The following is a 26,930-nucleotide window of genomic DNA, read 5'->3' as shown; positions in this document are numbered from 1 at the left end:
TGGCCAGAGGGAGACAATGGAGCAATTACATAACACCTATGAACCCAGAGTGATTATTTTATATAATAGAAACACCATATATAGTGCAGTGCAGCTACATCTGTTGCATTTATGTTCACCAGGAGTCTAAATGTTTATCAGAACCTCTACAGTTTCCCCTGAAGTCCTAAAATACACCATCTCAGTGTTTATGTACAGGAACCAGTTTCAGTTGTTGTTTCACCCAGTCCAGGATGATTCAGAACATTCCTGCTGTTATTATATTTGATAGTAAAAAACATCTTTCTAAATCAATGACTGACATTTGATAGTGATTTGTGTATTTCTCTATAATAATCATGTAATATGAATAATTAATGTAAAAGAAGCGGGTGGGGGGAGTCATGTTTCACTTACAAGAATATTACTAGGATGGTCTGCACAGAGACTCAAAGCTGCTAAAAGGCAAAGCTGAATAACTGAATAAGAATTTTCTTCAATATATCAAACACAGCATTTCATAAAAACATAAACTGAAGAAGATAGAAATCCCTCAAAGCACTTTTATTTTCATATATATATATATATATATATATATATATATAAAAAAGACACTTATGGCAGCGTCTGGGTCATCCAGTTTTGGTGCTAATTCTGATTCTTGTGGATGACTGGTCAAATGCAGGTATGTCATGTCAGGATATTTCCAGAGTCTAAAAGCAGAAAAATGTTCAACCATCTAAAATATTAAAGGTCAACTTTTGACTAGAGAGCTCACTTGCTTGCTCTTTCTAGCTGTTGCTACTGCTTTTCTCTCCTACGCTAATAACATACAATTAGAAGGTATAAAAAAAAAAGGTATACCATGAATCTGTGATGTTTATGTATTCCAGGAGCTATTCTAATGAAGCTTAAATGTGTCTGAGGTGATCTGATGACAAATAAGAATGCACCCAAAATGCATTGGGGTCAACAGTAGGAACAAATAAGCACACTTTAACAGGACAGCGCAGTCATCTTTATAATGTGGGTAAAGCAGGAAATACCTATTTGACAAAGTTGTAGATAATTGATCTGTAAGGTTTAAAAGTATGAACCTGTCAGCCACTACAAAACAGTCACCAAGTCACTTTCTTCTGTTGAGCAACAACTGCACTTGTGCCAGAGATAAAATGAAATGTGACTAACAAAGAAAAATCCCATCACAGCACAGTCTTCAAATATCTGGGTTCAACACACAGGGTCTAAGCAGTGCCTTAATGATTTCCCACACCTCTCTGAGGCTACCTTGGATCTCAGTCTCTCCTAGCATAGATTTGTCCCGGTGTGACTGATGAAAGGCGCTGCATAATGACGATGACTTCAGACAGAGTCCCTTGTTACTAAACGTTGAGGATAATGTTTCAGGATGGATATTTCCTCCAAGAAGTGTTTTTTATCACAACCTGTGTCTCACTTTTGTAGTTCTGGCCATCATTTCTTTGAGTTAAGATAACACTGTTCTCATTAATCTATTTGCTGAGATCTGGGAGTGCGTTGACATTGCTACAACAAACTCTGACAAGTTATAAAACACGAGTAGTTGAATAATCATACAGGTTGTAAACAAGCAAACAGTTTATTCAAACCACTCGACTTGAAGGTAAAAGCAAAACTGAGGGTATCTGACATGTCAGTAATAATCCCTCATTGCACAAGAAGACTGTGTGCACCCACAACTACAATAGTCCCATGAAGGCATAATCCTAACCGCAGGGGCCAGGGATCGAGTCCAACCCGTGACCCTTTGCACCATATCATCCTCTCTCACACTCACTATCAGAATTAAAAGACAAAAAAATAACTGAAAAAGAAAGAAAGTGATGAACCCGACTGGGATGCAATTGTTATCCAGTGCTTTTAACTTCAAAAGTCACAATTTGGCATTGAACATCAAGTCCCAGCCGGGTTCAACACTTTTTATTGTCCCCAGGAAACACTTCCGTCGTGTTGTAGGACTGAATTTGCAGCGTGTTTGTGTCTTTGCATGTGTTTTCCTAAGTTGTAGTGCGTTGAGCTCTCAGGGCCACCGTAGATAGGAAAGATGGCAAAAACTATGGAAATAAGACTGGAAGATCTGGAATTATCCTTCAAGTATCCTCACACTAAATCTGTTCCCAAGTGAAGAGAGTCTTCAGGATAATAAAAAAAACAGACACACAGTGTCCTACACATGCATCGACACTCACCATGTGGGATGGAGTCTGAGGTGAACTCCTTTCCGGGTTCTGTGCTGGTCTCTGTCTCTAAGCTGAATATATCCTTATCAGCATAACTCTCTGTTGTTGGGGTGTCTGGAGTTGAGGCTGTGGTCCTGTTGTCTCCCCCTGCTGGGGTGGGAGGAGGGTGAGACTCAGTGCTCGGTGGTGCCTGAGGGGCATCAGTTGGAGCTTGAGGTGGGGGTGGAGGAACTGGCAAAACTTTTGTGGTGCCATTGGAACCCACAGCTTGTACGTCCTTATCACCAGCTGGGCTTGTAGTGGTGGTGGTCGTTGTTGTTGTTGTTGTCATCACCGGGATAACTGCAGGGGCGAGCGTTGTGGGTGGGCCTGGGAGGGCTGGTGTGGGTGCGACTGTAAAGTTGAGGGAGGGTGCAGCGGGAGGGTCTGTGGGTTTAGCAGTGATATTTGGAGGACCTGGAACAAAAGAAAACAAGAATAGGTCACGTGTTCTGCAATTTTTCTCTGTGAACTTCAGGTGAGTAAAGACATTTGTTATCAGTGGACATGGTTCGTACTTGTGATGGGGGCATGATCCTGGGCGGAGGCCCCGAGGGCTAGACTGAGCAGCAGGAGCAGGGGACACACACCCATTCTGCCCTACATGCCAGAAAAAGGACAAAAAGATATTAGTCAAAAACAACCTCAAATCTCATTTGATAACAAAAGATAGTGAACCTCAAAATGTTTCAATCAGACCAGGGTTTATCCATTGTATAATCCACAATCCACTATACATTTATTTTTAAATCTTCTATCCTTATCCATCATGCTTATTTTTGGAAGGTAATACTGGTACATTTGAAATGAAAATGAAATACTTGCAGTGTATCCTGTGTGTGTAAAATGTTGTTTACCTGAAGAAGGGAAGTTGGCATCAATCACTCATTCGCACGCCGTGGCCCTAGAAAGCAAACAGAATACTTTAAGCATTACTCAGAGGATTTCGTTACTTTCAGGCACATAATGTATCAGTAAAACTTGCTCCTTGAAACATGCTTCTGTAGGATCAGTATCAAGATGAATGGAATTAGATGACGTTATTCGAGTCGTGGTGATGTACCAGAAGAGACATGAACAGCATAAATTCCCCCAAAATTCATATTTAGACTGGGCAATAATTTAATATTATGGTTTGTTGACTTAGAGAATTGTACCTTGTCACATGCTCCAATCACATTATCATTATTGATTCCATGGAAATTGTAGTTAAAAACTAACAAAATGAGTTATTGTAAGTTTTGTTTTACACTTCATTTTGTCTGATTATTTTATACGTGATTTTGTTTTCATTTGCCATATAATAATATCTGGAAAATGCTGTTGAAAATGTTGCTGGTTGAACATTACTAATTCAATTAAATGTTAAATCTTTTGTAAAAAAAAAAAAAAAAAGGAAAAAAAAAGGTTGGTTCCTGCTTTTCCCTGTATTTCATTGTTATAAACTAAATGTCTGTTTCTTACACCCTCCTGCAACAGAGTTTCATCATAAAAGAACTGTTATGCCCAACCAACAATCCTCTGTTACTGAGCATTCGTCACCTGGAGCATGACCAAAACAGAGTCAGTGTCACGTTTAAATTCCTGCAGTGACAGCGAATCAGCATTTAGGACACTCTTCACCCACTGATATGGGGATGAGCGAGTGGGGGCCAGAGGAAAGACTTGTAGGAGAAAGCATGACGGAGGCTGGGTGGTCGGTCGGACTGACTGTCAGTCTTCTGTATAATCTCAGAGGCCAACAAGGCTGTTGTCTCCCTGACTGAGCTGTGATAATCCCTGGACGTAATCCCATGGTCCTGACCCTGGAATAATCCAGCCCGTCTGCCTCTGCTTAGAGAGATACTTCAACGCTGCACCAAGCCAAACACTGCAGAAACTGATGCTTTACATCACGGATTATTGCATCAGTGGGCAGAGGATAAATTGGGCGCTAAAAGCTCTAATAGTGCCAGTTGCCAATCTTCTGCTGTTTTGATCTGAGCTCATTCACTGCAGTGCTTACATTCTGGTTTGAGCTCAGCACTGTTTGGCTCTGACTTCAGCCTGAAATGGGGCATGATGAGCAAGTTATGTGGTCAATGAGGATGCTATTAACCTACAAATCCAATTGTTGCTCTCCTTCTCTCTCTTTCACCCAGCATCCATTTAGCCAGCAAATGACTGTTTCCAAAAACACGACTCATGCCCCTAGAAAAATGGAAATCTTCAAGCAAATATTTAAAAGATTTTAGTCTAGTCTTTTTTGCCAAGAATACCTTTTTTGTTTACAATGACAACATTTTGGCAAAATGTCCTCCTGCTCCCCTTTTCATAGATGTAAGGAAGGATGTGTGTCTGTCCTATTTATAGATGTTTATAAATTTGACAGGAAAGTCTTCTATCTATCACTCATGATGCTCTTTACCTAACAGCTGACTGACTGAATTTGATTATGAATGTGGATTTATGTTATGTTTTCATTACTGGTTCATCTGCTAATTATTTTCTGTGTCAAAATGTAAGAAAACTAAAAAAATGTCCATTCCAACTTCCTTTATTTTGTCTGACTATCAGTCAATATATTCAGTTTAAAAACCTAGACTTTAAAAAAAAATGACTAAAAACAATTATCTAAATAATTGCCAATTGATTTCCTGTAAATCAACTTTGGGGCTGCAAATAAGGATTATATTCATAGTTGAATAATCTTTAGATTCATTTCTTGATTAACATACTTATCATTTAGTCTATAAAAATTCAAAAAATAGTGGAAAATGCTCATCATAGTTTCCCAGAGCTCAAAGTCATGTCTTGTTTTGTCTGACCAACAGTCCAAAACCCCAAAAATATTTAATTTACTACCATATATGACCAGAACGAGCAGCAAACCCTCACATTTAAAAGACTGGAACCAGTAAATGTTTGACATTTTTGTTTGAAAGATTACTTAATCAATTAACTTTTATCAAAATTGTTGCAAATTAATTTTCTTTACATGTGCTGATTGACTAATCATAACAGTTCGAATTATATCTATACCAACCCCCAGATAGAAAACCAGCCTTTACACTCTTGGTACTTTTCACAGTTCTCTAATAAGAAGCAAGTCGATCAGTATCCTGGCCAAACTGTGTTTTATATTCATATTATACCAGATATTTAAATTTTGCGAGTGATTGACAACTGTATGCAAAAAATGACCTACAATATTCACTATAGCTGCTGAACTGTGTCTCACTGTACGTACAGTTTGTCCAGATTTGAGTAAAGCTTTAAATCAAAGTGCTTCCTTCCTCTCCTGTCAATGATTTTATAGACTTAAAAATACCCTGTTAGCCCCAAAACCACATTATAACCTTAAAACCCTACCTCTACTATCCTCCCATTCATTACTCATTAAAAAGAGTGACTCAGCTGTAATGGTCAAGGTCTTGAATTGGTACCATTTAGTGTGAATTAGTGTCATACAGCATCTGGTGTGTGTTTTAGGCTAAATTCGATGTGATAGACAAAGGTTACAAATGGGTATTTTCACATCAACAAGCTTTTCTTTTCAGTAACCTTTTCTTAATGAAGCATGACTCATTGTTTTCTGCATGCCATCCAGAGAGGCTGGGTGACGTGTCACTGTGTTGGTGTAAGTGATATAAGCCGGTCCTGTTGCTAACCGTCACTTCGCAGATGCTGCAGGAGCCCGAGAGGGTTTTATCTAGAGATTGCGTCGACCCAAGAGTACATCTCCCCTGAGATGCATCTTAATGGGTTTTATCCTCCTGAGAAGCAGTGGTCTTCCTGAGTGTGTGTGAATGCATGGGGTTCTTTTCGGAGACTTATGTGTTGGTAGAGGACATCATTAATTTAAGAGGCAGCGGCCAAGTGCTTCTATTTGTGCCACTTTTAGGTTTTTGTGCTGTCAGTGCTCTCTATTATTAAGATACTCTGGGTGATGGGTTTGTGTAATCCACACTCAAAAGGTGAAGGATGCAGGAAACATCACAAAGAAACTGTTAGTGTAATTATTCGATTGTTTGTGTTATTATATTATTATACAGGACATTACCATTGAAGCATTGAGGTACATTACTCCTGATCAGTGTCCTGACCAGACTCTAATAATGTTCCTACAATGGCTGCTGAAGAGTTTTCCATTGCAACACATTTGTTAAAAGCATAAGAACAAAGAAATGGCTCACAGCCTACTTTCACTGATTTGATCTCACATTTCATAAACATTAGCTGATAAAGCACTTTTCTTTAATCTGTTTTCTTTCAATCCAGCCTCCTGCTCTGCATTGTGACAGCCAAATATTAAAAGTTCCAACAGCTTCATCACGCTATTCCCCACAGAAGAAACATGTACATGCCCATCTATTAGAGAATGAATTCACTCAAAAGGTAGTCATGCATCTCACGCTGTCCTGACTTTGGGCTTGTGTTGTGCAACCATGTGAATATTTTTCAGACAAGGCAGAGCACTTACAGGAAGCCCTGTACCACTGGGGTTGAGCTGCCCTATGGCAAAGTGCAAAACTGCCACTATGACAAGCAACAAGCTACAAAAATCAATGGTTTGCCTCGAGGGAATAAGAAACACACAACACAGAAATGTGACAGGACGTTAGCTTCCTTTTTGATGGAAATCAAAAATGACTGTGGTTTCTTCCTTTTCCACCCTTTATTTTGCCTTAGTGTTATTTTAAGTTTACTTGCACTATCAGAACCTGCTGCACTGGCTTAAATTACACTGGAGTAACAACAGGGCTGGGCATCAAACTAACGTATGACAAACCTTAATACCTGATGAGTGACAACAAAACTTTCTCCACAGCATTGAGTATCAAGAAGTATCAGTATTAAACACTGGCACAGAATGCTTGAGTAGACTCTTAGGCTTGTTTACTTATTCTCTGATCAAATATTTCCTGAACCAAACTGGGAAACATTTATAATATATAACTTATATAACTGTATTTTAAGATGTTTATTTAATATTGGTGCAATCATCAGTTTGGGATATTTTGTTCAATAAAAAAAGCTGCATTGTTTAGGCATCTTTACTAAAACTTTGTTACTGGCCATATCGGCATATATATTGAGTAGTAAACGAAATCTTAAACCACTGCCTAAGAAAACTAATTTCTGATGGCAGGTGTCCAGTTAAATAATATATCAGGACTAGTGAACAGTTTTAAATATTCAACTCTATATTAACCATACCATCATCCTTCACACAATGTTACCAGTTAACTCTACTGGGGAAATGAATCATGTGTTAAACTGACTGTATACAAAGTGTGGACATCTGACTTCAACAGCTGACCATAGAAAACTGTCTTACAATGGAGGACTATTCAGATACAGCCTACTTGTATTTCTCAGATAAGCGTCAGAGCTGCAGTTACATGCACACGTTTTTTTTAAATTCCATATGAAGATTTCAGGTCAACTGTTAACATGGGATGTGATTTAATACAGTCTGGTGTTAACAGATGCATTTAATCGGAACAGCTGTGTGACATGCTCAAAAGTGATGAATACCTCATGAGTGGAGAAACGTACGTCCGCATGCTTTTACATCAAGTAATCAGACTAAATTGTTTAAATGGTACAAGTTTTCTTTTGACTAGTTTATGAAAAGGTTTAAAGTACCCCTCTGCAACCAATTGAAATTTCAATTGGTTTCATTCATGGTGTTAATATGAAGCATTTTTGTTCTTATTGATGCTTTTAAACCGATTCAAATCTGAATATTAAGCTTAGGGGTGGGTGATCTTACTTTGGCATATGATCCACTTTTCAGATGAATCGTACAGATCGTGTCATTAAAAGGTGCTATATTTAGATTTTTACTTTTAAAAGTTTTTATTTTTAAAAGTAGTCGCTGCTAACCAGCCTGTTGTTAACTGTTAAACAGCTAGCTAGCTAACTGCAGCTAGCAACAGCAGTCCTTGTTCTGCTCTGCGGCCGCAGTGAGCTTGGCATAGTGGCACATGTTCTCCACCAGAGCATGAATAAATAGAAGTAAATAGAAGTGCTGTCCAAATGAATACTTCATATGAACTAAGCAAGAAGAAAAGTGATTGGTGGTGACACAATTTGTAAACAGAAGAGAGCATTGTGGGTGAAGAATTGGAGATGTCGAGATTTGTGAGATAGGCCTTTAGCATTGACAGGTGACAGGTTTTGTGTCCAGGCAATCATTTGCACAACTAGTCATGTGATTACAAGTTCAGATCGCCCGCCCCTTATTAGGCCCCATGTAAACATACCTAGTGACATAAAGCACTTTGTGTTTACTTCAAAGTATGTGACTTGTCATGAAAAGTGGCCTCTGTGATCAAAAGTGGAAACAGAAAAGTCTTAGATTAGCTAAATAACTTAGTAAAATATCTCTATCTGATATTTTCTAACATTAGCGATCATTAGCTACTGGCCATACCAGACCAGGTAAGGCTGTAGCTGCAAAACCCCTCAGTCAATAAATTGAGCATGTGTTTTGCTGCATATGAAATCAGCTTTTCATTTGTAAGAGGAAGAATGGGTAAATTTTTCTTTCAAAAGTTGTATAGTCTCGCTTTAACTGTTGTGACAGATGTTTATCATCCGCCTGCGTTTGATCAAACATGTTCAGGATAAAGAAAACCTGAACATCTTGCTGTGCAAAAAGAAGTAATACAACATAAAAGCAAAGGATACACTAAACCGAACATGTTTGAATATATATGGGTAACAATGACCACAATTAAGTCATTACAAAAATCTTAAGATCTCATATCTAGTCATGTAAGACAACATAGTGAACATAGGTCTGACTTATATTGAGTCAACCATTGTGCAGAATTTGCTTCATGTACATGCAAATGGAGAGCATGACCAACAAATGAAGACAGTTGCCTCTCTGCCTGTAGCCAACTGCAGACCTCATAGGGTTGCAATCACACAGTTGTGAAAGGGCTGGGCTGTTCCCATGCCATTTCATTCACACAGTGAAAGGAACACTTATAGGTGGAATATAAAGGAAGTCCAATTACATCTCCATGACAACCAAAGGCCAAGACGCAAGATCAATGCAAGGTAGTCATTTAATATGGAGAGTTTCCAGTCAAATCTGTGGATTTCACAGATGCTTTTGTATTTACCTGTAGCCTTCGATGAAGTACTGTGTATCTTTTCCGACTGCACGGACGTGAATTAATGAACAGCTCAAGATGGAGAAAGTTTTTTTTTTTTTTAAGTGATTTCTAAGGGAAAAGAAAATACTTTAGCCTCAGATAAGAATACTTAGTAGTTGCTGCCATTTCTTCAGTTTATTGTGTGCTGTTTAAAGTAGATTAGACTGAAACCCAATGAAAAATGTGGCCACGGAACACAGCTACAAAAAAAATGCAGGAATCCTCTATCTTTAGTATTATTCATAAAATCAAGTAATTTCATTAACGATTCACAGAAGACACCCAGAGGCAATTGGGTGAGCTGAAATCCAAACAGACACAAACCCAACAGGCCTTGCTGACATGACACCAACAGTGGTGGTCAAGGGGACTTCACCATTCATGCAGAGAAAAATTTCCCTCTGGCTTTCTACAAGGCATCCTGCTTCAGTGGTCGCTGCAGTGCTAGATAATGCTTGTCTGTCTGTCTCCATTCATGGCATATTAATACTGTTTCTATGTCTTGAGAGGGAGGGAGGGGGTCCGGGGCAACAGGAATACTGTGAATGCTTCTCTTCACAGGAGACTGAAGTAGGCCTAACTCAGGGCAGCTAGGACTCTTGCTCTGAAACAGACCACAGATTATATGTCCCCAGTGCCACATACAACAGCCACAATCCTCTGGACTTCCCTTTCTGAGGGATACTACTCCCTGCTGGTGTGGTTTGTGTTCCTGTTGGCTTCATTCATGAGCTGGTGAGTTGATGAAAAGACGAAGAGAAGCGTGGGATTACTATTCTGGCTAATCATACGGGCAAGCGTGACCGCTGTGTCTGTTATTAAGCCTGTAATGATGATTTGGTTCCATCAGGCTGGACGGATCAAGAGAACTCACTCGTTTCAATGAGTGAAAGTGGTGAGTCAGTGGAGCTCTGCTCTGTGTCCGCTTCGTTGTGGGGTTTCTCACAGAGCATGCCAGGGGCCTCTCAAGCTTTCCCACATTGGACACAGAGAGGATGTGGAGGCGCAAAGCATGGCCTCCCCACAGAAGCCACTGTGACCTTGAAGCGTGGTGTGGGGCCAAACAGGCAGCTGAAGGGCCACAATGAAACCCAACTCACTATCACCTTTGCTATTTGAAACTAATATACTGAAGCTGATTTCTACATCCATCATGCAGCTGAGGCTGGGCAGCAAACTTCAATACCTTTCTGATATAAACCAAAGTGTGTCTGTGTCACAGATTACGAACACTGCCAAACTCTGAAAGCTGGCATCAAATGCCTGGTCAGATTCTTAGTCTTGTCTCGTCTTCTCTGTAAGGTTCTTGTGCAGCACTTGTGTTCAGACAATATTTAACATTTAAGAAGTTTGGTTTGTTTAAACCAAAATGTTTTAATTTAGAAACCAAAAGACAAGTACTTATTGTATTAGTACCGGTGCTCCACAGTAACATCCAGTGGTGGAGTAAATATTCAAACCGTTAATTAAACTAACAGCAGCAATAATACAATGCAAAAAAACTCACAAGTAGCTTAACAAGTAAAAGTCCTGTTTTGAAATGTTAAACAAGTAAAAGTAGAAGTATTAAGAGCAAAATGTACTATAAGTACCAAAAGTAAAAGTACACAGTGCAGAAACATGCCTTCTGTAAGTGACTACTATATGTATTACTGAATGATTATTGAAGTAGCTTTTTGCTGTTCTTGGTTGAGGTGCATCGAATTTTGAGTTCAATCTATAACAATGATTCATATTCTATAAATTCTTATTTTATATAAAATCTTAATTTGTATACTAACCAGTGTCTGATAACTGACGTAGTAAAACGTGCAATATTTATTTCTGAAACGTAAATGAGTACAAGTATAAAGTGGCATCAAATGTTGAAAATTTCAAACGATATCCAGCTACATTCAGCAGGAAAACAGGCAGCTGGCGCTGCCTTAAGTCCCTACCGCACTTTAAATCTTTCTTTTACAAGTCATTTAGGTTCTGTCACAATTAGAACTCAAAGTCAAGGTTGTCATATCTGAAGTGACCATCCCACTGCACTTGTCCCCCTCCTATTCCTCTGAAAGATAAGAAGCCCATCTGAGATGAAGAGACAATCCTCTGAGGCTTAACTTCACAGCAGTGACATGATACTGCTTCTACAGAATGCCCTTTCTTCTATGTCCATTTTCATGTGCTGCATTGAAAGATTACTCAGGCATGTTGACACGTTCTTTGGACATTTTTTCACAGCAGGGCAAGAAAGGTCTTGCTGACTCGAAGGCCGATGCCAAGGGCAAATATAAATATTTATAACTACGGCTCTCAACTGGTATTGAATGCGAACTTAAATTTGACCTCAACTGCGAAGGCATTGTTTAAAAAAAGCACATCAAAGTTTTTCTGTAGGAGGGAAAACCGGCTAAAACACAACACAATGTGATTGAATGTGTCGTTTTGCTCATAATTTTTGCTTTTCCGTTAACAAAAAGAGAAAGCATGTATTTTAAGCCCAGGAAACAGTGAATGGTGGCCACATTAACTTAACTGTCTCCATTCCCAAGACATACTGTATAACAATGAATGAATTTATGTACCTCTGGTTGTGCTATAGCGGTACAGTCTAGTGTAATCATGTTAATATACCGACTTCTGCCAAAACCTGCCCTCCATCCATAACTCCAACATCTGGTACTATTATCCCACCTTCCAGCCACAGGACGAAAGTGCCCAGTTAAAATAAACTCTAATGAAGGAATAAGGAGGTGGCAACTAGACTTTGACCTGGATCATGCAAGTTTACATTAAAAGATTTTTTTTTTAAAATTAAAAAAAACTTCTCACACATCTAAAAACCCTTCTTAAATACAAACTCACACCTAGACTTTGAAGTCCACTGAGAAGAAATAAACTTTTATCCATATTCATCACAGTCGTGGTGAACCAGAAACATCAATCATCCCACATCAAGAGGATGTAAAACAAAGATTTACTCAGTAATCTGAAGGGATTACGTAATTACTACTCCACATCCACAGAAGGCCAGAACAAAACCGGATGATTCCCGGTGAAGTCTTCCCCTTCAGGCAAGGTATTTGATTTGTGACTCATCACATTGGTTCATTTCCTGTATTGTGAAATAAATGTCATTAAGGCCGAATGACATGTCACGTGTAGCTGCAATCAGGCTCCATAATGCTTCATAATCCTCTAAATGTAGCTGTGTTTATCCCGTCAGAGGCTGAATTACAGTGCTCTTGCACAGTAAAACATGGTGGAACAGGTGGAAACAAAAATATACCTCCTACCCCACCCTAACAGCCAACTCATAATATTGTGTCAGCACTCAGCACCCTGAATTGTGAAATTTCACAACATGGAGTTAATTTCAACGACCCACCCATCAAAACTTCACTCCACTGGGTGATTTCAAGACGTACTTTATTCTTATTTTTAGAAACTAGGCCAATCATGAAAAGTGCAGTGTGAGGATAACTTGAGCACTTCTGCTAAAACCCTTTCAGGATCCCAAGACTGAAATAACTACTTTTCTTAAAATAGGTTGGAGAAGATATGGACAGAGTGAGCATGATGATAACAGCTTTGCCTCTATCTGTCATGTCGCCAAAGCACAATGTTTTTTTTCCTTCCAGAGTTTTATGAGAGGGGGCTGCTTGACAACCAGAGATGGTTCGACAGCTTTTAGGAACAGAGGTGGACGTGTCCAGGCCTGACAAGCAGAGGTCAAGGTCGGCCTGTTGGTACACTGTGACGCACCCTGTGAGTTGCAGCTTGAGTTTTGCACTTCAGTGGTCCTAACATGACATGATGACCTCTGAAGTGGAAAGGCACTGAGACTGAGGTATGGTGGATATGTGCTGGAGTTCAGTGAATCGGTCCAGACCTGATGAGTAAAGCTCCAGGCAGACATAGCAGAGAGGGTTTTTTTTTTTTTTCTTTTTCAGATAGGACAAGCCAGGCTCTGCCATGCCTCCTCAGCCTGTGTGATGCTTCTCTCTGCTCTCACCTTCCAGTGTTTGACATGACTTCTACTGAAGCAGAGTTCCTTTAGTTGATGTTTGGCTCTAATGAAGCAGCGGCTGCATTCATTCAATTTCTTTCTTAAATTGAATTCCCACTATTTCTCATGACAAATAAGCCATTAAAGGAATAATCCATGTTCTGATGAGCTGAGAAATGTAACTTGAAGTCCAAGTAAAGGCATAGAAATACATGAAAAAACCTCAGCACCCTCAAGATTGAAATGGTATGCTCGGTTACACCCAACAGAAAGAGAGGAGAATATTAATCATTAAAAAAAAGAGAGAAAAAAAAACTTTGGGAGAGGTTGTGAAAGGGAATGCACACTCATGAGACTGAATGTCAGAGAGCAGAGGAAGAAACACAAAGCAGCCGCTGTGATTTGACAGACCATACGTGTTAATGTTAGGGCGACCTAATTCCTGTTGTGGGTCGCATGAAGCCCCCCTGTTCCTCCACCCACCCACCCACCCACCCAGCCAGCCAGCCAGCCAGCCAGCCAGCCAGCCAGCTCCCCACCCTCTCTGAACGTGTAATAACAAAGCGTTGATCAATAAAGTGTACTTTCCAGTGCAGACATGGACCCCCTGTCTTTGTTCCACTGCCAGCGCAACAGCATCTGTGTTGGCACAACAAACCGAGTTACAACCTCCGACTTTCCGAAATGTTGTCGCACTCATCTTTAAGCCCCCCTTTTTTCTTGAGAGCCCCCTTCGCCAAAAAATTTCCCTCCCTGCCTCCGAGCTACTTCTGAAATGTTCAAGCAATACAAGGAGGGTTACAACTATTGAATACAGCCGTGTTCCCTGCACAAACCTGGGTTTATCTCCGCTGTGAGACAGATACTCATGTAATGGAGCCTGTGAGGCTGAATATGGGGGACAAAGTGTTTGTGGATGACACAATGTTACAGCGAGTTACATGCTGCTACACCGACATTGTAACAAGTGTGACTCGGGCTTTAAGCAACAAAAACAAGAAAACTCACCACAACTCCTGTAGCACCCGAAGAAAACCCGGAGGAGGGATACAAAAATCAAAGCCAACCAGGAATTTATCCTCTCTTTCGCTTCCACGTTTTTCAACCCCGGCCCCAGTCTCCACACCCCAGGAACCGAGAGTGTGAGCGGGGTGGGGGGACCTGGGTGATAGCAGAGGAGGGAAGCACGATCTGGGACACACAGTCAACACTTCGCAGTCAGTTTATCTACTAAATCCAAGCAAGGAAGGCACCCCCTCTCTACAAGAAATCCTCACTTCGCCCTAACGTACCGTCCCTTCGGAGGGTACTTTCTTCGCCTTCCTGGAGATTAAATCCCACGGTTTATCCGCTGTATCCGGGCGCGTCGGTCGACTATTCTAGTCCGCCATGTTGTGTGTCTGTCTGCATAGGAAGAATGGGAAGCGAGCAGCAAATTCCCAGGCCAGGCCCCGTCTCTTCTCCACTAGGTTTCTGCATAGCCCGCAGCGACACCTGCTGGCAGAGCCGAGTATTACACAGTCCGGACTGTGCCAAAGACTTACTGCTGGTAATGCTTCCTTTATGAGGCCAGGGGTCCTCCAAAGGGTCCACGAAGGGGCCCCCATTCACTTTCACTGTTCCACTGTTTCGAGATAGTTGTACTTGAATATTTCCGCTTTATGCCTCTGTGTAGGTACTTCTATTTTATTTTTATCCAGACACATATTCAACATGCTATAGTTGGTTAGTTACTTCTCAGATTAAGAGATAATAATAAATAAACAGTTTATAAAATATGATACATTATTAACTTTAAATCCCTCAACAGTATAGACACAGCTAAAATTAGATTCACCTTAAGCAACAGAAACATTAGTTACCACTTACATGTTAATGCATCATTAATAATGAGACAATAACTTAACAGTAGCTGTAACAAACTCTGCACTGCATGAGTAGCCTACTTTTACTTTTGAAAATTTTGATTGCAAGTCATTTACTTGTACAGATGTATTTTAATATTGTGAATCTGTTACTTACTTTACTTTTACTTAAGTAAATGATCTGAATACTTCTGCTACTAGATGAAAGTATGTGAAATGTTTACGTTTTTGAAGGTTTATGGTCCATGGTAACAATGTGTCCTATTAATATTAGCGTGATGCAGTTTATTTTTAAGAGAGCAAATGATTAACTAAAGAAAACAGCTTGAATAAAAAAAAACTTGAGAGTAAACAGTTCAGGAAAGTAAAAGAAATAGCTTATGTCAGTTAACAAAGATGATCATTTCAACAGTATTGTCAGTGGTACTACTTTTTCTTTTGTATTAAAAGTAATCAGATGTTAAATCTTGCTCCTTCTGAACAGTGATAAGTTGGCAGGAATATGTTACAGCTGAGACACGGATCTTTTGATCAGCAGAAAATCAACTGGTAACAATTCTGATAACTGATCAATGAAATATTTCTTTTTTTAACAAACGTGCCAAAAAAATGTATAGCTTGTCAATTGTCAATATTTTCTGCTTGTCTTAGTCTTCTGTTATACTCAGCTAGTGGTTGGACAAAACCAGCACTTTGAATAAGTCAAATTGAGTTTAGAAAAAATGACATACAATTTAAAAAAAAAAAAAAAAAAAAATTTTTTTTTTTTAAGTTTCTACCTATTTTATGGATCAAATATTAGTAAATTAATAAAGAAAATAAAGACAGTAATGATTAGGGGTAGCCAAAGTCTATTAGCACTGTGAACGACAAAAACATTGTGTATTTGATCAGTTTCTTGTTTCCTACTTATTCTTTTTAATGGTCCTGGGGATCTAGAGCAAACACTCTACCTTCTTGACTCTTCTCTCCTCTTGACTTACATATGTTTGGACACAGGGAGCTCCTCATGCTATGAGGTGATACGTGCCCTGATAAAAATTGAATATCACTAAATACTGCAACAGTCATCTATTAACATTCATGCAAGGATTCTCCACTCAGGATGTCGTATCTCATGAATTCTTTATTATTCACATCTCCTGTTAAATGACGGAGCAATTAAGCTAAAACTTGGAAGTTAATAAATAATATGAAAGTATGCATACATCATGTTTTGACAGCGATGACTGTCCAGACATAAAACCATTCAGTAGAAATTACAGGACCTTGTCAAGAGAACAGAATGTGAATGGCTCGTGTGTAACAGCATGGAAACATGTTTTATACTGATAAGACTTTGCATTTTCAAACTTCTTCTTTTTTGCCTTAGATGTCATATTTAATTGTTATGCTCAACTGAAAATCAGAGTTTTTGGATATTATAGCTCTGCTTTTCATCTACATTTTACTGTGTTTAAGATGGAAAATGTGCGTACGCTGGAATATATTGTACTGTATGTGTACAATCGGTGAAGAGATCAGTTTAACACGAGGTAAATCAAAAAGCGTGCGTGCATCTCAGCAGCTGACAGATTCGCAAATACAATGCTTAGACTGCCAGGTTAGCAATGACAGCCCGGGTGAACTCGTCGCTTGTTGCATAGCCCCCCAGGTCTCCAGTGCGCACCTGTTGCAAACATAAGGACAGTGTGTTACTATGTGCACAGCTGCTGCAACACATGTCCACATACAGTATCATGGCCAGTGTGTTAGAGAGCCTTTAGAAACTGCACTCACAGAAAGCACAAAGTGTGATGAGTGAGATATGTTCTTTCAGAGAGCATCAGTTTCATCTCATTTTAGTAATGTAATATTATGTCTCAACAGTGAGAGAACACGATACTGTTCTAAAACATGCGTCTAGTCTTATTAATTCGTATTCAAGCACAGTCACATCATTCAAAGTCGCTGGCTACGAAGAGAAGACAGAATGTTATTTATTCAAAACCCCATCACAATTGTAACCAACTTTCATTTGTATAAAATTTCCATGTAAGATTTGTGGACAAAATGGAAACAAAATCGGATAAACATAATAAGACATGACAGCGTTTACACTGGTGGTGGTAAACATTCTCCACAAATCAGCTTAACAGGCTTGAAAGAGAATAATTACTATGAAAAGCATGATAGATGAAGTGGTGAGATACAGCAGTGCTTTAATTTCTTACAGCATTGGTGGCATGAACAACAATGACTAATATTAACTTGTTGATAATAGTCCTTAGATATAATGTTTAAATATAAAAATTAGGACCCATTTACTCATTTGTTGTCACACGACAAAAGCCCTAAGCAGATAATCCATCGTATACATTTTCATAATTCAGCCTGGTGTAGAAGCTGTGCACCACAGAGGACTAGTTTATGGTCTTCACATTAGAAGATCCTCTGTAGCTGTTAAACTGTAGAATCATTATAAAACTTCTTGGTTTGGTAAAACACCTGAAAATGATCTCACAAACATTGGCACAATACCTGAGAGTACTATATATCTTGAGTCTAAATATTTTTGGCTTTCCTTGATTTTTGCTTTGCCAGAGTTGTTAATGTTAAAATACTTCCTGGATTATTAATATCACAGAATTTTTTCCCTTTGCTGTACAGTAACACTTTACGGCTTTAGCCGTGTTTACAGCACCGCAATGGAAGAACAGGGTTTTACTGAAAACAATGAGAAACTTGTAGGACAGAAATGTTACGTTATTAGTGGGTCATGATGTAGCAGTGTTACCATAATATAAACTGAGGTACAGTAGCATTCCATCTTTATATTGTTCAGTTTTGAGTAATGTAAAAAATATGAAGTCAGTTGGTGAACTGTGAGGTCAAAGTAGATTAGCAGGTCGTTTGTTTCATATTGAATTTCAAATAATGTGACAACAGAGAGGTAGTCTACATGTACAACATGTCTGAAACATTTAGATAATTAAGCAACAACCGCAAGCAAATGAAAAGGAAAGAAAAAACAGAAAAAGCAAAAAGATGCGAAGTGATGGGCACAGACTATGAGGACAGAGGGATGTCTACAGAGAGCGGCAACAGAGGATCAAGCCGCGTGAGCTGCACATTTTTAGTAAAGTATAACACAAGTTAACATCTGCAAACCCAGTATAAACCATATACATTAGGATGCAAATGATGGTGTTTGTCAAAACAACTGTCAGTGAGAGGGGAGATGGGTCTTAACATGAGTCCAGTTCATGTTGAGACAATGTCCAGATTTAAGGAAATGTCTGTGAGGAGTGTGATGAAACATCTTAGTAAACAGGTCGGTGGCGCAGGTTTTCCACAACAGCACGCACAAAGTCGCCAGTGGTAGAGTACCCGCCAAGGTCTCGTGTCCGTACCTGGGACGTGCACACAGATACACACACACACACACACACACACGGAGGATAATGGGGTACAAGGAGAGGAGGGAGTTAAAAGGAGAGGGAAGAGGGAGAGGAAGGGCACTTCAGACAACATGCAGGAAACTCTGCTTCAATTGACAAAAAAAACAAAAAAAACAAACATATCTCACATTCATACAGCAGTCTCAAAGACAACACCACCCCAACTGAAAACACGTTTTGCCATCATGTAGAGGAGAAACAAAAAAACGAAGGAAAAAAGTCTGCCCTAAAGCTGCTCTTGCTGAAAGGTGATTTTTCTTAGACCTGAACTGGCCATGCAGTTTAGCAGACATCTGAGGGAAGAAGGTTGACCTACTTCATGCTAGTGTTAGTGTCAGTGTGTGTTAGTGTCAACAGGGATCAGGTGCAAAAGGCAGTTAAAAAAAAAAAAAAAAAAAAAATATATATATATATATAAAAATGCAGTTCTGGGAACAAATGCATTCAACTTGCACATTCAGTAAGAAGGACTAAATTAAGCAATGAAGAGAAAAGCCAGCGGAGTTAAGACACATAAATATACAACTTCAGAAGTAAGTAATCAAAGGCTCTCCAACACACTCAAGTGTAGTTTACAGGTCGTTAGATACTGTAAATCAATTACAGATAATTTGTGGGTCAAGAACTGGTAATATTACACTTAAGGAGTTAGTGTCATTGCTGCTATTTGACTTATTTATATGACAGAGCTCTGTGGTAAGCTGTTCAGGGCAGCACACTGAAACTCTTTAACATTTAGTGTACGTTTTATTTTTCTCAACTCAGCCGCGAGCAGGATGACACTGTATACGTGCGACTGCAGTTACTGACCCACAAAAGCAATGAGCAGAAAGGTTAATTTCAATAACACGGGATGACAGGATATGTGGTAAACAAGTCCCGCTGGCTCCACATATCCTCATTCTGCAGAATTACCACTTGTTACTTTGCTCTACTTAGGACTGGGCGATATAACCAATAAACTCGATGTATTGCAGCTTTTTTTCACATGGGATGTAAATGACGATATTGCGAATATTGAGTAGAAATTGTCACTTAATTAAAATAATTGTTTTAAGCCACCGACTTGAAAATTGCTTTGGCGTTTTGCTTCTCTCACTCTCTTCTATCTGTATCACACTCCCTCATCCATACAGAAAACTCTCCTAGGTGCATGTGTGTGTGACGTAGGCGACACGTGTGTGACGTATGTGTTTTTGTATCTGAAGCGGAGGGAACTTAGGACAGTGAAAAGAGTGAAGCGCCAAAGCGAGTTTATACGTGTTCAGGAATGGCAACTGAAGATGAAGGTAGACGAATTGGTTCAGAAAAAAAAACATTAACTTGATTGAGATTTCCCCCGTTTTTGCAAGCAAATTGTTCCAATATAAACCATTAATGCCTGTACAGTAAACCAAAATGTAGACAAATGTTGCAGGTACTAGAATCATCATAATGGTGTGATTTTGTGCATCGAGGGTTTAAATCGCACATTTATGGAGTGCTTTAGAGGAGAGTTCAAAATGTCAAGCTATATACTCTATTGTGTATTGCAATATAGCCTAAAAATATCGCAGTATTATTTAGTGGCCATCGCCCAGTCCTAGCTCTACTGGTATTTGCAGATGCAGTAAACCTATTCCTTTTGGGGTTAATACTGTTAGTGCAGTCTGACATGTTTATGTCATGGCAGGTGTCTCCACATTCACAGGCTCAACACACCAGTGTGCATCAGTTGAACGAGTACAACTCAATCACACACACACTTACCTTGCCCTGTTTGATGACCCTCTTGACAGCATCTGACACCATTTGGGAGTGATATTCCAGGCTGCAACACAATACGGTGACAATTAAGGAGGTGGCCAGAAGCGTCTTGTACACATGTCTCCATTCAGAAAGAGAGGCACTTAAAGCTGTTTTCTAAAAGTTTGAGAAGTGCATTACACAAGGACAGAGGATACATGGGTACGGTGTAATATGTGGTGTACTTGTTACTACAAGGCCCAAGAAGTTGACTCACTTGAGGTGCCTGAGCATGTTAGCAGCACTGAGCAGCATGGCCGTGGGGTTGGCAATATTCCTTCCTACAGCTTGTGCAAAGGGGTGACGTGCACCCTGAAAGAGAAAAGACACAGGGCATGGAGAATGATATGAGAATGACAGTACCAGAAAAGAGTTTAGTAATCAATAGTATCACTATTTCAATTCATAATACCATTTGTATTTTGGATTGTGCCCCATTATAATTTTCTCATCCAAGCAAGTGTCGACAGTAAATAAAAAAGAGGAAGACCTAGAGAATGACTGGCTGGCTAAACTCTGAAAAACATGTGAAACAAACAGTGGAACAGGTCAGTGAAAACTCACAGTCTCAAACACAGCATACTCTGCGCTGTAGCTCTCCCCAGGAACAACTCCTGCTCCTCCCACCAGCCCTGCTGCCAGGTTATCGATGATGTTACCGTACAGGTTGGGCATCACCAGCACGTCAAACTGGTAAGGGTTCTGGACCAGCTGCAGCAACGAAACACAGATAATGACAACTTTGAATATGGAATGGAAAAGTAAAGCTGAAGTCTAATCAGCTGCGTCTAGCCAGTCAGTAAACAAACAATATTAGTAATCATTATGATGAGAAGTGTAGTACTTCATACCGTTTGTTAATTAAGCACAGCTAGAGAACTATTAAAAAATAAATACGAATACAAATTTTGTAAGGCTATTGGGTATAAAATACAATATGCATTGCATTACACCAAATCATTTATCAATAAAGTCAAAAGAATAAACAGTGAGTGTGTATGTACCTGCATGCAACAGTTGTCAATGATTATGTTTTCATATTTGATTTTGGGGTACAGTTGTGCCACCTCTGCACAGCTCTGCAGAAACAAGCCATCACCTAATTTCCTGTAATAAGACACAGGGGGATGGGGGGACAAGTGTTGCTATGGTTGTAATGCAAATCACGACCCCAGTTACCACAATTTTAAGAATTAAATGAAGAAAAAGATTACAAAATAAATATTAGAGAAAAAAAGGGGATGGGGTTTCTATTTGCTTACATGATGTTGGCTTTGTGAACAGCTGTGACCTTGTTTCTCCCCTTCTTGGTGGCATAATCGAAGGCGAACTTGGCGATGCGCCGTGACTTCTCCCTGGTGATGATCTTCAAACATTCGATCACACCCGTCACACTCTGAAGAGCAAGAAAGGGTGTACATATTTTAATACAGCCACTTTTATTGGAAATTTGAATAATCCAGAGTGTAAGAGAATGAAAACATACTGTACCCTATATACAGCAAATGCATTTTTTAGTCGTCCATCTCATATCTGACAGAAAATATTTATTTAAATTTTAATGAATGAGGCTATTTTTTATTCCGATTTTTGGCAATCTGTATCAACCAATCAGAACCAACCAATAATAATACGACTACACACCAAACAATCAAAATACAGCTGCAAACCAATTAACATATCAGAATATGGCAACAAACCAACCAATGAATCAGAATACGGCTTCAAATCAACTAACCAATCAGAATAAGGCTACAAACCAATCAGTGTAAGGCTACAAATCAACCAATCGCAGGCACACAATACACCATTTCAGCACCTGTCAGAGTGAGTCATCTTTGTTTTAATCTCCAGTTTAATACTGGCCAAATTTCTCTCTCTGTGTTCATGGGAAATCTCTTTCTTCAAAGAAAAATAAGATTTCTTTTTCAAGTGGGTTTCAAACCACTATCCATCCTGTGCCTGCAGTGAGTAGGAGGAGTGTTGTTTACCTCATGCTCCAACGAGCTGTACTCCCCCTCGGTCTGTTCACGGATGATGACCAGGTCCAGGTTGTTGTGGCGAGTGCTGTAGCCCGGCAGGCTGTTCACATGAACCACATTAGCAAACAGGTCCAGTTTACGCCTGAGGAATGGACAGGGAGAGTAGAGTCAATCAAAAAATAAAAAGCAGAAAGAAAAAAAATGTACACGTACACATTCATTACTGATTTCTTACCTCAGTCTCATCTCATATGAAGCCAGTTCCCCTTTGAATTCCATGGGCGTGTGAATCTTTCCTGGATAACCACACACACCGCAAGCATATGTTAGGTTCATTTGCTTGCCTTATAACCTCATATACTGTGCTTTATTTTAGCCAATGTACTGCACTGCATCTTTCTTAATGGCTCACATTGTGCTGGTATGAAACCAAGATGAACTATGAGAGGATGACAATGACAAAAAAATAAAAAAAATAAATAAAAATACCTTTCATGGCCACTTTGTTGGTCTTCATAGAAGTCAAGACTTGCTCCAGTTTATCCTCACTGGCCATGTTCTGTACCTCACTCAGGTGGAACTCCTCAAATTCTACCGGGACATCTCCTGCCTGGAGAGAGAAGTCAGAAGATACCTTTAGCAGTCACCATTTTAAAAATTGACATGCTGTCCTCACACGCTGTATTTTGTTTTCAGCATTTTCTAAGCTCTTGCTTGTTTTAGATTATTACTAGTGTCCAAGTTTATTTAAAAAAAATCAAAAAATACTGGCTATATTATAGCTTTGATATATTTATAGCTTTTTTAGCTGTTTTTATTAATCATTATGGATTTCATATTACTAACTTGCAGCATTTCTGTTTAATTGCAAGAAGGTTATTTAATCTCTAACAACTTTCTTTGGTAACTGAGTCAAGAGTGTTGAAAAAAATCCTCCAGTATGGATGTTTTGTGGGAAATCGTTCTCTGCTTAATAATAATAATGATAATAATAATAATAATAATAATGATAATAATAATAATTATAATGATTCCTTTAAAGCACATTTAAAAACAAGAGTTAACAAAGTGCTTTGACATAAAAGCACAAACATACAAGAGAACAATGGCAGAAGAACCCAAACAACAACAACAACAACAACAACAACAACAGCAACATATAAACCCATAAGAGCCCAAGCATGCGACCCAAGCAACACAAGAACCCAACATCATAAATTGAGACCAGGAGGACCAAGGTAAGATGATGTAAACAATTAAAGGGGATATGAATAATAAAAGGGGGTATAGGCACTAAAACAACATAAAGCAACAGAATGAGATAAAAAAGAATTAACACAAATAAGGGCATAAAGGGGTAAAAGCCGTAAGTAACAGTGCACTAAAATAAGGCGAAGAAGCGATAAGGAAATAAAAACAATAGAAAAAGGTAAAAACATTTGTAAAGAGATAGAACAATAAGGAATAAAATAAAGGTAATAAGGATAAATGAAAGCCATAAAAAACAATAAAAGGAAATAAAAGCAATACAAAAAAATTGAGGATGTTAGGGAACTAAAGCAATTAGAAGATAAATAAATATGATAGGATAATAAAAAAAAAATACAGACAGTAAGAAGACGACATCACATAAAAGCAAGTCTGTAAAAGTGAGTTTTAATAAGCGAGTTAAAGGATGTCAGATTCTGCACGCCTTATCTCCTTGAGCAGGTCGTTCCAAACCTTGGGGGCCCTGACAGCAAAAGCACGGTCACCTTTACATTTGAGCCTCGACTTTGGAATGACCAGGAGAGCCCCGCCTGAGGCGCTAAGGCTGCGGGCTGGCTCATAAGATGTCAGCAGTTCTGATATGTAGCTTGGAGCCAGACCAATGCAAGCTTTAAAAGTGATCAGTAAAATCTTAAAATCTATTCTAAAACTAACAGGAAGCCAGTGTAGGAAAGCTAAGATTGAGGTGATGTGATGTCGTATGTTAAAATCAGTAAGAAGCCAAGCTGCTGCATTTTGTGCACCAAATGATTTAAGTACAAAAGATGGCGATAACTCCAGCTCTGTCCTAGCAAAATATACCTTAAAGACTTCCTTGACAGCAGTCATCAGCTCAGGTCCCACTCCATCCCCCGGTACCATCGTGACCTTGAAGGTAGCATCTGCGCGGGCCGGTGGGGCTTCTGGACCACAGAGACCAGCAGATAAACTCAGTGGTCGAGATGCCAGCTGCTGCCACCGGGGGCCGCTCAGGCCCTGAAGGATGGAAAAGAGGACAATCACTACAAGTAGGGCTAGGTTTACAGGATAATACAGGTATAGATGAGATTTTATCATATTGTAGTATCCCTTTATTATCTTTGTATAAATGAGGCCAATGTTTCCCAAATCTTTTGTCTTGTCGCCCCTTAAAACAAAGCAGTGTCTACTTGTGACCCCTCGTCACAGTTTAGCCCATTAGATGGGAACAGTTACAGAGTTTACCCGATCTTAGATTTATTATTTTTTATTAAATTATGTGTTTTGGACAGATGATCAGACAGATTAATATGTTACATTTGGCTCTGTAAAATTGTAATGGATGTTTTCTCACAATCTATAGACAAAACAAATTAATTAATTGGAAAATAGTTAGCAGATTAATCGATAATGAGTTAATTAATCATCCTGTGACTCATGACAGATAAACGAGAAGCACTGTATTGGGCCATTTTGGGCAATGTTACAAATTAGTGACCAATTTCACGAGAAGTTTAGGAGAAGAATTTTAGGAGAAAAGTTTTTAATGGAAATAGTGATAGTAGATTATTATATCATTCTTGCAGCAATGTCAGGTATTTAATTTGCTGGATTAGCCAAAACCAATAATCCCTGTTTGGTTATTTAATTTTTAATAGTTGTGTATTAAGAGTTTGTTAATTGATTACCAAGAAAATTATCTATTTCACAATATCCATCAATATTATAATATAACATAACATACACTGTGATAATGTGACAGAGGATTTCGTTTGGATTGTCCAGTGATAGTCACAACGATGCCTATTTGATTAGATAACACTAGGGCAGGCACATGTAGGTGTGATTTTAATTGTGCAGATGTTTCAAGAGGATCCTAAATTATCATTATCCACTAACCAGAAAACAGAGTTACAGGGAATAAATAAAAGGAACAATTCACCTTAACAGTCATCTGTCAAAATGACAACTCAACAAGTCATGACACCTGAAGTTTTAAGGTAAACAAATTAAAGATAATTTAACTTCTCATTTAACATGATTCACGACGACATTTGTCTGGCGAGTGAGAAAGCTGATTTCTCGAAGACCAATCACAAGCGCATTTTCTGAAGAGGCAGTTCAGACTTCCTATCTGGTCTGCTCTTTTGAAGGCGGTTAGCTAGTGGTGAGCCCGATAAGTCGTGTACTTCTGCTGGATGAGTGTAAAAGTGACTGGTGTTTCACTGAGGACACCGAGGTTACCATGGCAGGGTTAGTCCGTTAGCCACGTTAGCTACCATAAAGACACAGTTTTAGCTAATGACGTTGGCTTGTTTGACGTGTATCTAGGGACAACCAACATTAGCCGAGATTTGTTTTCGTCTAAAGCAGTTGATAGAAGTTAATGGAGCCACAAAGCAGTTAATCACTTTTAATCTGGAGACCATAGATGTGTCAATGAAGGAGGCTCATGATTAGCGATGAGACACAGAAGGAACCAGTCAGTGACTCCTTCCGTGACAGTTTATAATAACATGATGCTCGAGTTGAACAAAATACATCTTCACCTACTGCCACTCCTTTCCTACAAGTTAAGCAAATGAGCTTGGACACATCCTCAGTACACTCACCTTGACCAATGTTACCAGGCTTCCTCTCAACGCGGCCGCCATCGTCACGGACATGCAACAACGCAGCTGCTTCTTCTTCTGTGGTGCCGCAGCCGTGCAGCGCTAACTGCGGAACAACAGTGCCCCCAGGTGGACGCAGCAGGTGTGGTACGTAACGGAGTGCAAATCCCCTGTTCCTCAGTTGGAGATCAGATTGTAGGCAGCCAACATGGGGGTGTAAACGTTGGAAGCTGCCAGTCTGAAACATGTAGCCTATTATCTTGGAGTAAAACCTAGAAAACCTGAAGGGGACTATTGCCCTTGCATGAAATATGAAGTGTGAAGCCACATGGTGCACAAAGGTGAGAATTATCCTCCTCAGGCTGTTCGATGTTGTCAGAGGACACAAAGTCATTGCAAAACAGACAGACTTCAAGGGGGAGTTAAGATTAACTTTACTTTCATCAGGTAGGCAGAAGTATGACTTGAAATGAATGCTAATGTTACTCTGTATCTGCTGGATGTGTTAAATGTCTCCTAGCAGATTAACAAAACAACGTTATAAGGTTAAAGTAACGTTTGATATATATATATGTATAAATATGTTATCACATCTTTTTATGCAATAAATATTGATCTTTTCTAATTGGTATAG

At 39.2% G+C, this 26,930-nt stretch overlaps 2 protein-coding genes across 3 annotated transcripts in view; both read right to left on the bottom strand.

The window, feature by feature from the left end:
* The window catches only part of ptpra (protein tyrosine phosphatase receptor type A), a 29,421-nt gene extending 13,575 nt beyond the window's left edge, over positions 1–15,846 (bottom strand). Inside the window, exons 1-5 of the mRNA XM_056399664.1 lie at positions 14,678–15,846; positions 14,394–14,576; positions 3,095–3,141; positions 2,756–2,837; positions 2,208–2,654 (exon numbers count right to left, since the gene is read on the bottom strand). Coding sequence (XP_056255639.1) covers positions 2,208–2,654; positions 2,756–2,837; positions 3,095–3,115 — 550 coding nt within the window. The 5' untranslated portion in view covers positions 3,116–3,141; positions 14,394–14,576; positions 14,678–15,846. The remainder of the gene's footprint in view (positions 1–2,207; positions 2,655–2,755; positions 2,838–3,094; positions 3,142–14,393; positions 14,577–14,677) is intronic.
* Positions 15,847–16,358: 512 nt separating this feature from the next.
* Positions 16,359–26,426, bottom strand: idh3b (isocitrate dehydrogenase (NAD(+)) 3 non-catalytic subunit beta). Of its 2 annotated transcripts, none has more exons than XM_056401880.1 (11): positions 26,297–26,426; positions 24,528–24,701; positions 22,947–23,067; positions 22,693–22,753; positions 22,467–22,599; positions 21,738–21,871; positions 21,480–21,582; positions 21,040–21,186; positions 20,693–20,787; positions 20,440–20,500; positions 16,359–16,919 (listed from the first exon to the last, which is right to left on the bottom strand). In XM_056401880.1, exons 1-11 carry the CDS (start codon positions 26,348–26,350, stop codon positions 16,842–16,844), a joined length of 1,161 nt encoding a protein of 386 aa, XP_056257855.1. In that variant the 5' UTR covers positions 26,351–26,426; the 3' UTR covers positions 16,359–16,841. The 2 variants fall into 2 exon arrangements, with proteins under 2 accessions (XP_056257855.1, XP_056257847.1); XM_056401872.1 differs by lacking the exon at positions 16,359–16,919 and adding an exon at positions 17,206–18,642.
* Between the last annotated feature and the right edge of the window lie 504 nt (positions 26,427–26,930).

This window comes from Seriola aureovittata, chromosome 2, assembly GCF_021018895.1.
Source record: "Seriola aureovittata isolate HTS-2021-v1 ecotype China chromosome 2, ASM2101889v1, whole genome shotgun sequence".
NCBI lineage: Eukaryota > Metazoa > Chordata > Actinopteri > Carangiformes > Carangidae > Seriola > Seriola aureovittata.
The sequence above is the reverse complement of the archived record's forward strand: the minus strand, read 5'-3'. Positions and strand labels throughout refer to the sequence as shown.

Excerpts from the sequence above, each read along its gene's own strand:
- idh3b (XM_056401872.1), bottom strand. The coding sequence starts at position 26,350 with ATGTCCGTGACGATGGCGGCCGCGTTGAGAGGAAGCCTGGTAACATTG. Across the intron at positions 21,583-21,737 it reads GTTCACAAAGCCAACATCAT|GAAATTAGGTGATGGCTTGT; the intron begins GTAAGCAAATAG and ends GTCTTATTACAG. Across the intron at positions 20,788-21,039 it reads AGTATGCTGTGTTTGAGACT|GGTGCACGTCACCCCTTTGC; the intron begins GTGAGTTTTCAC and ends TTTCTCTTTCAG.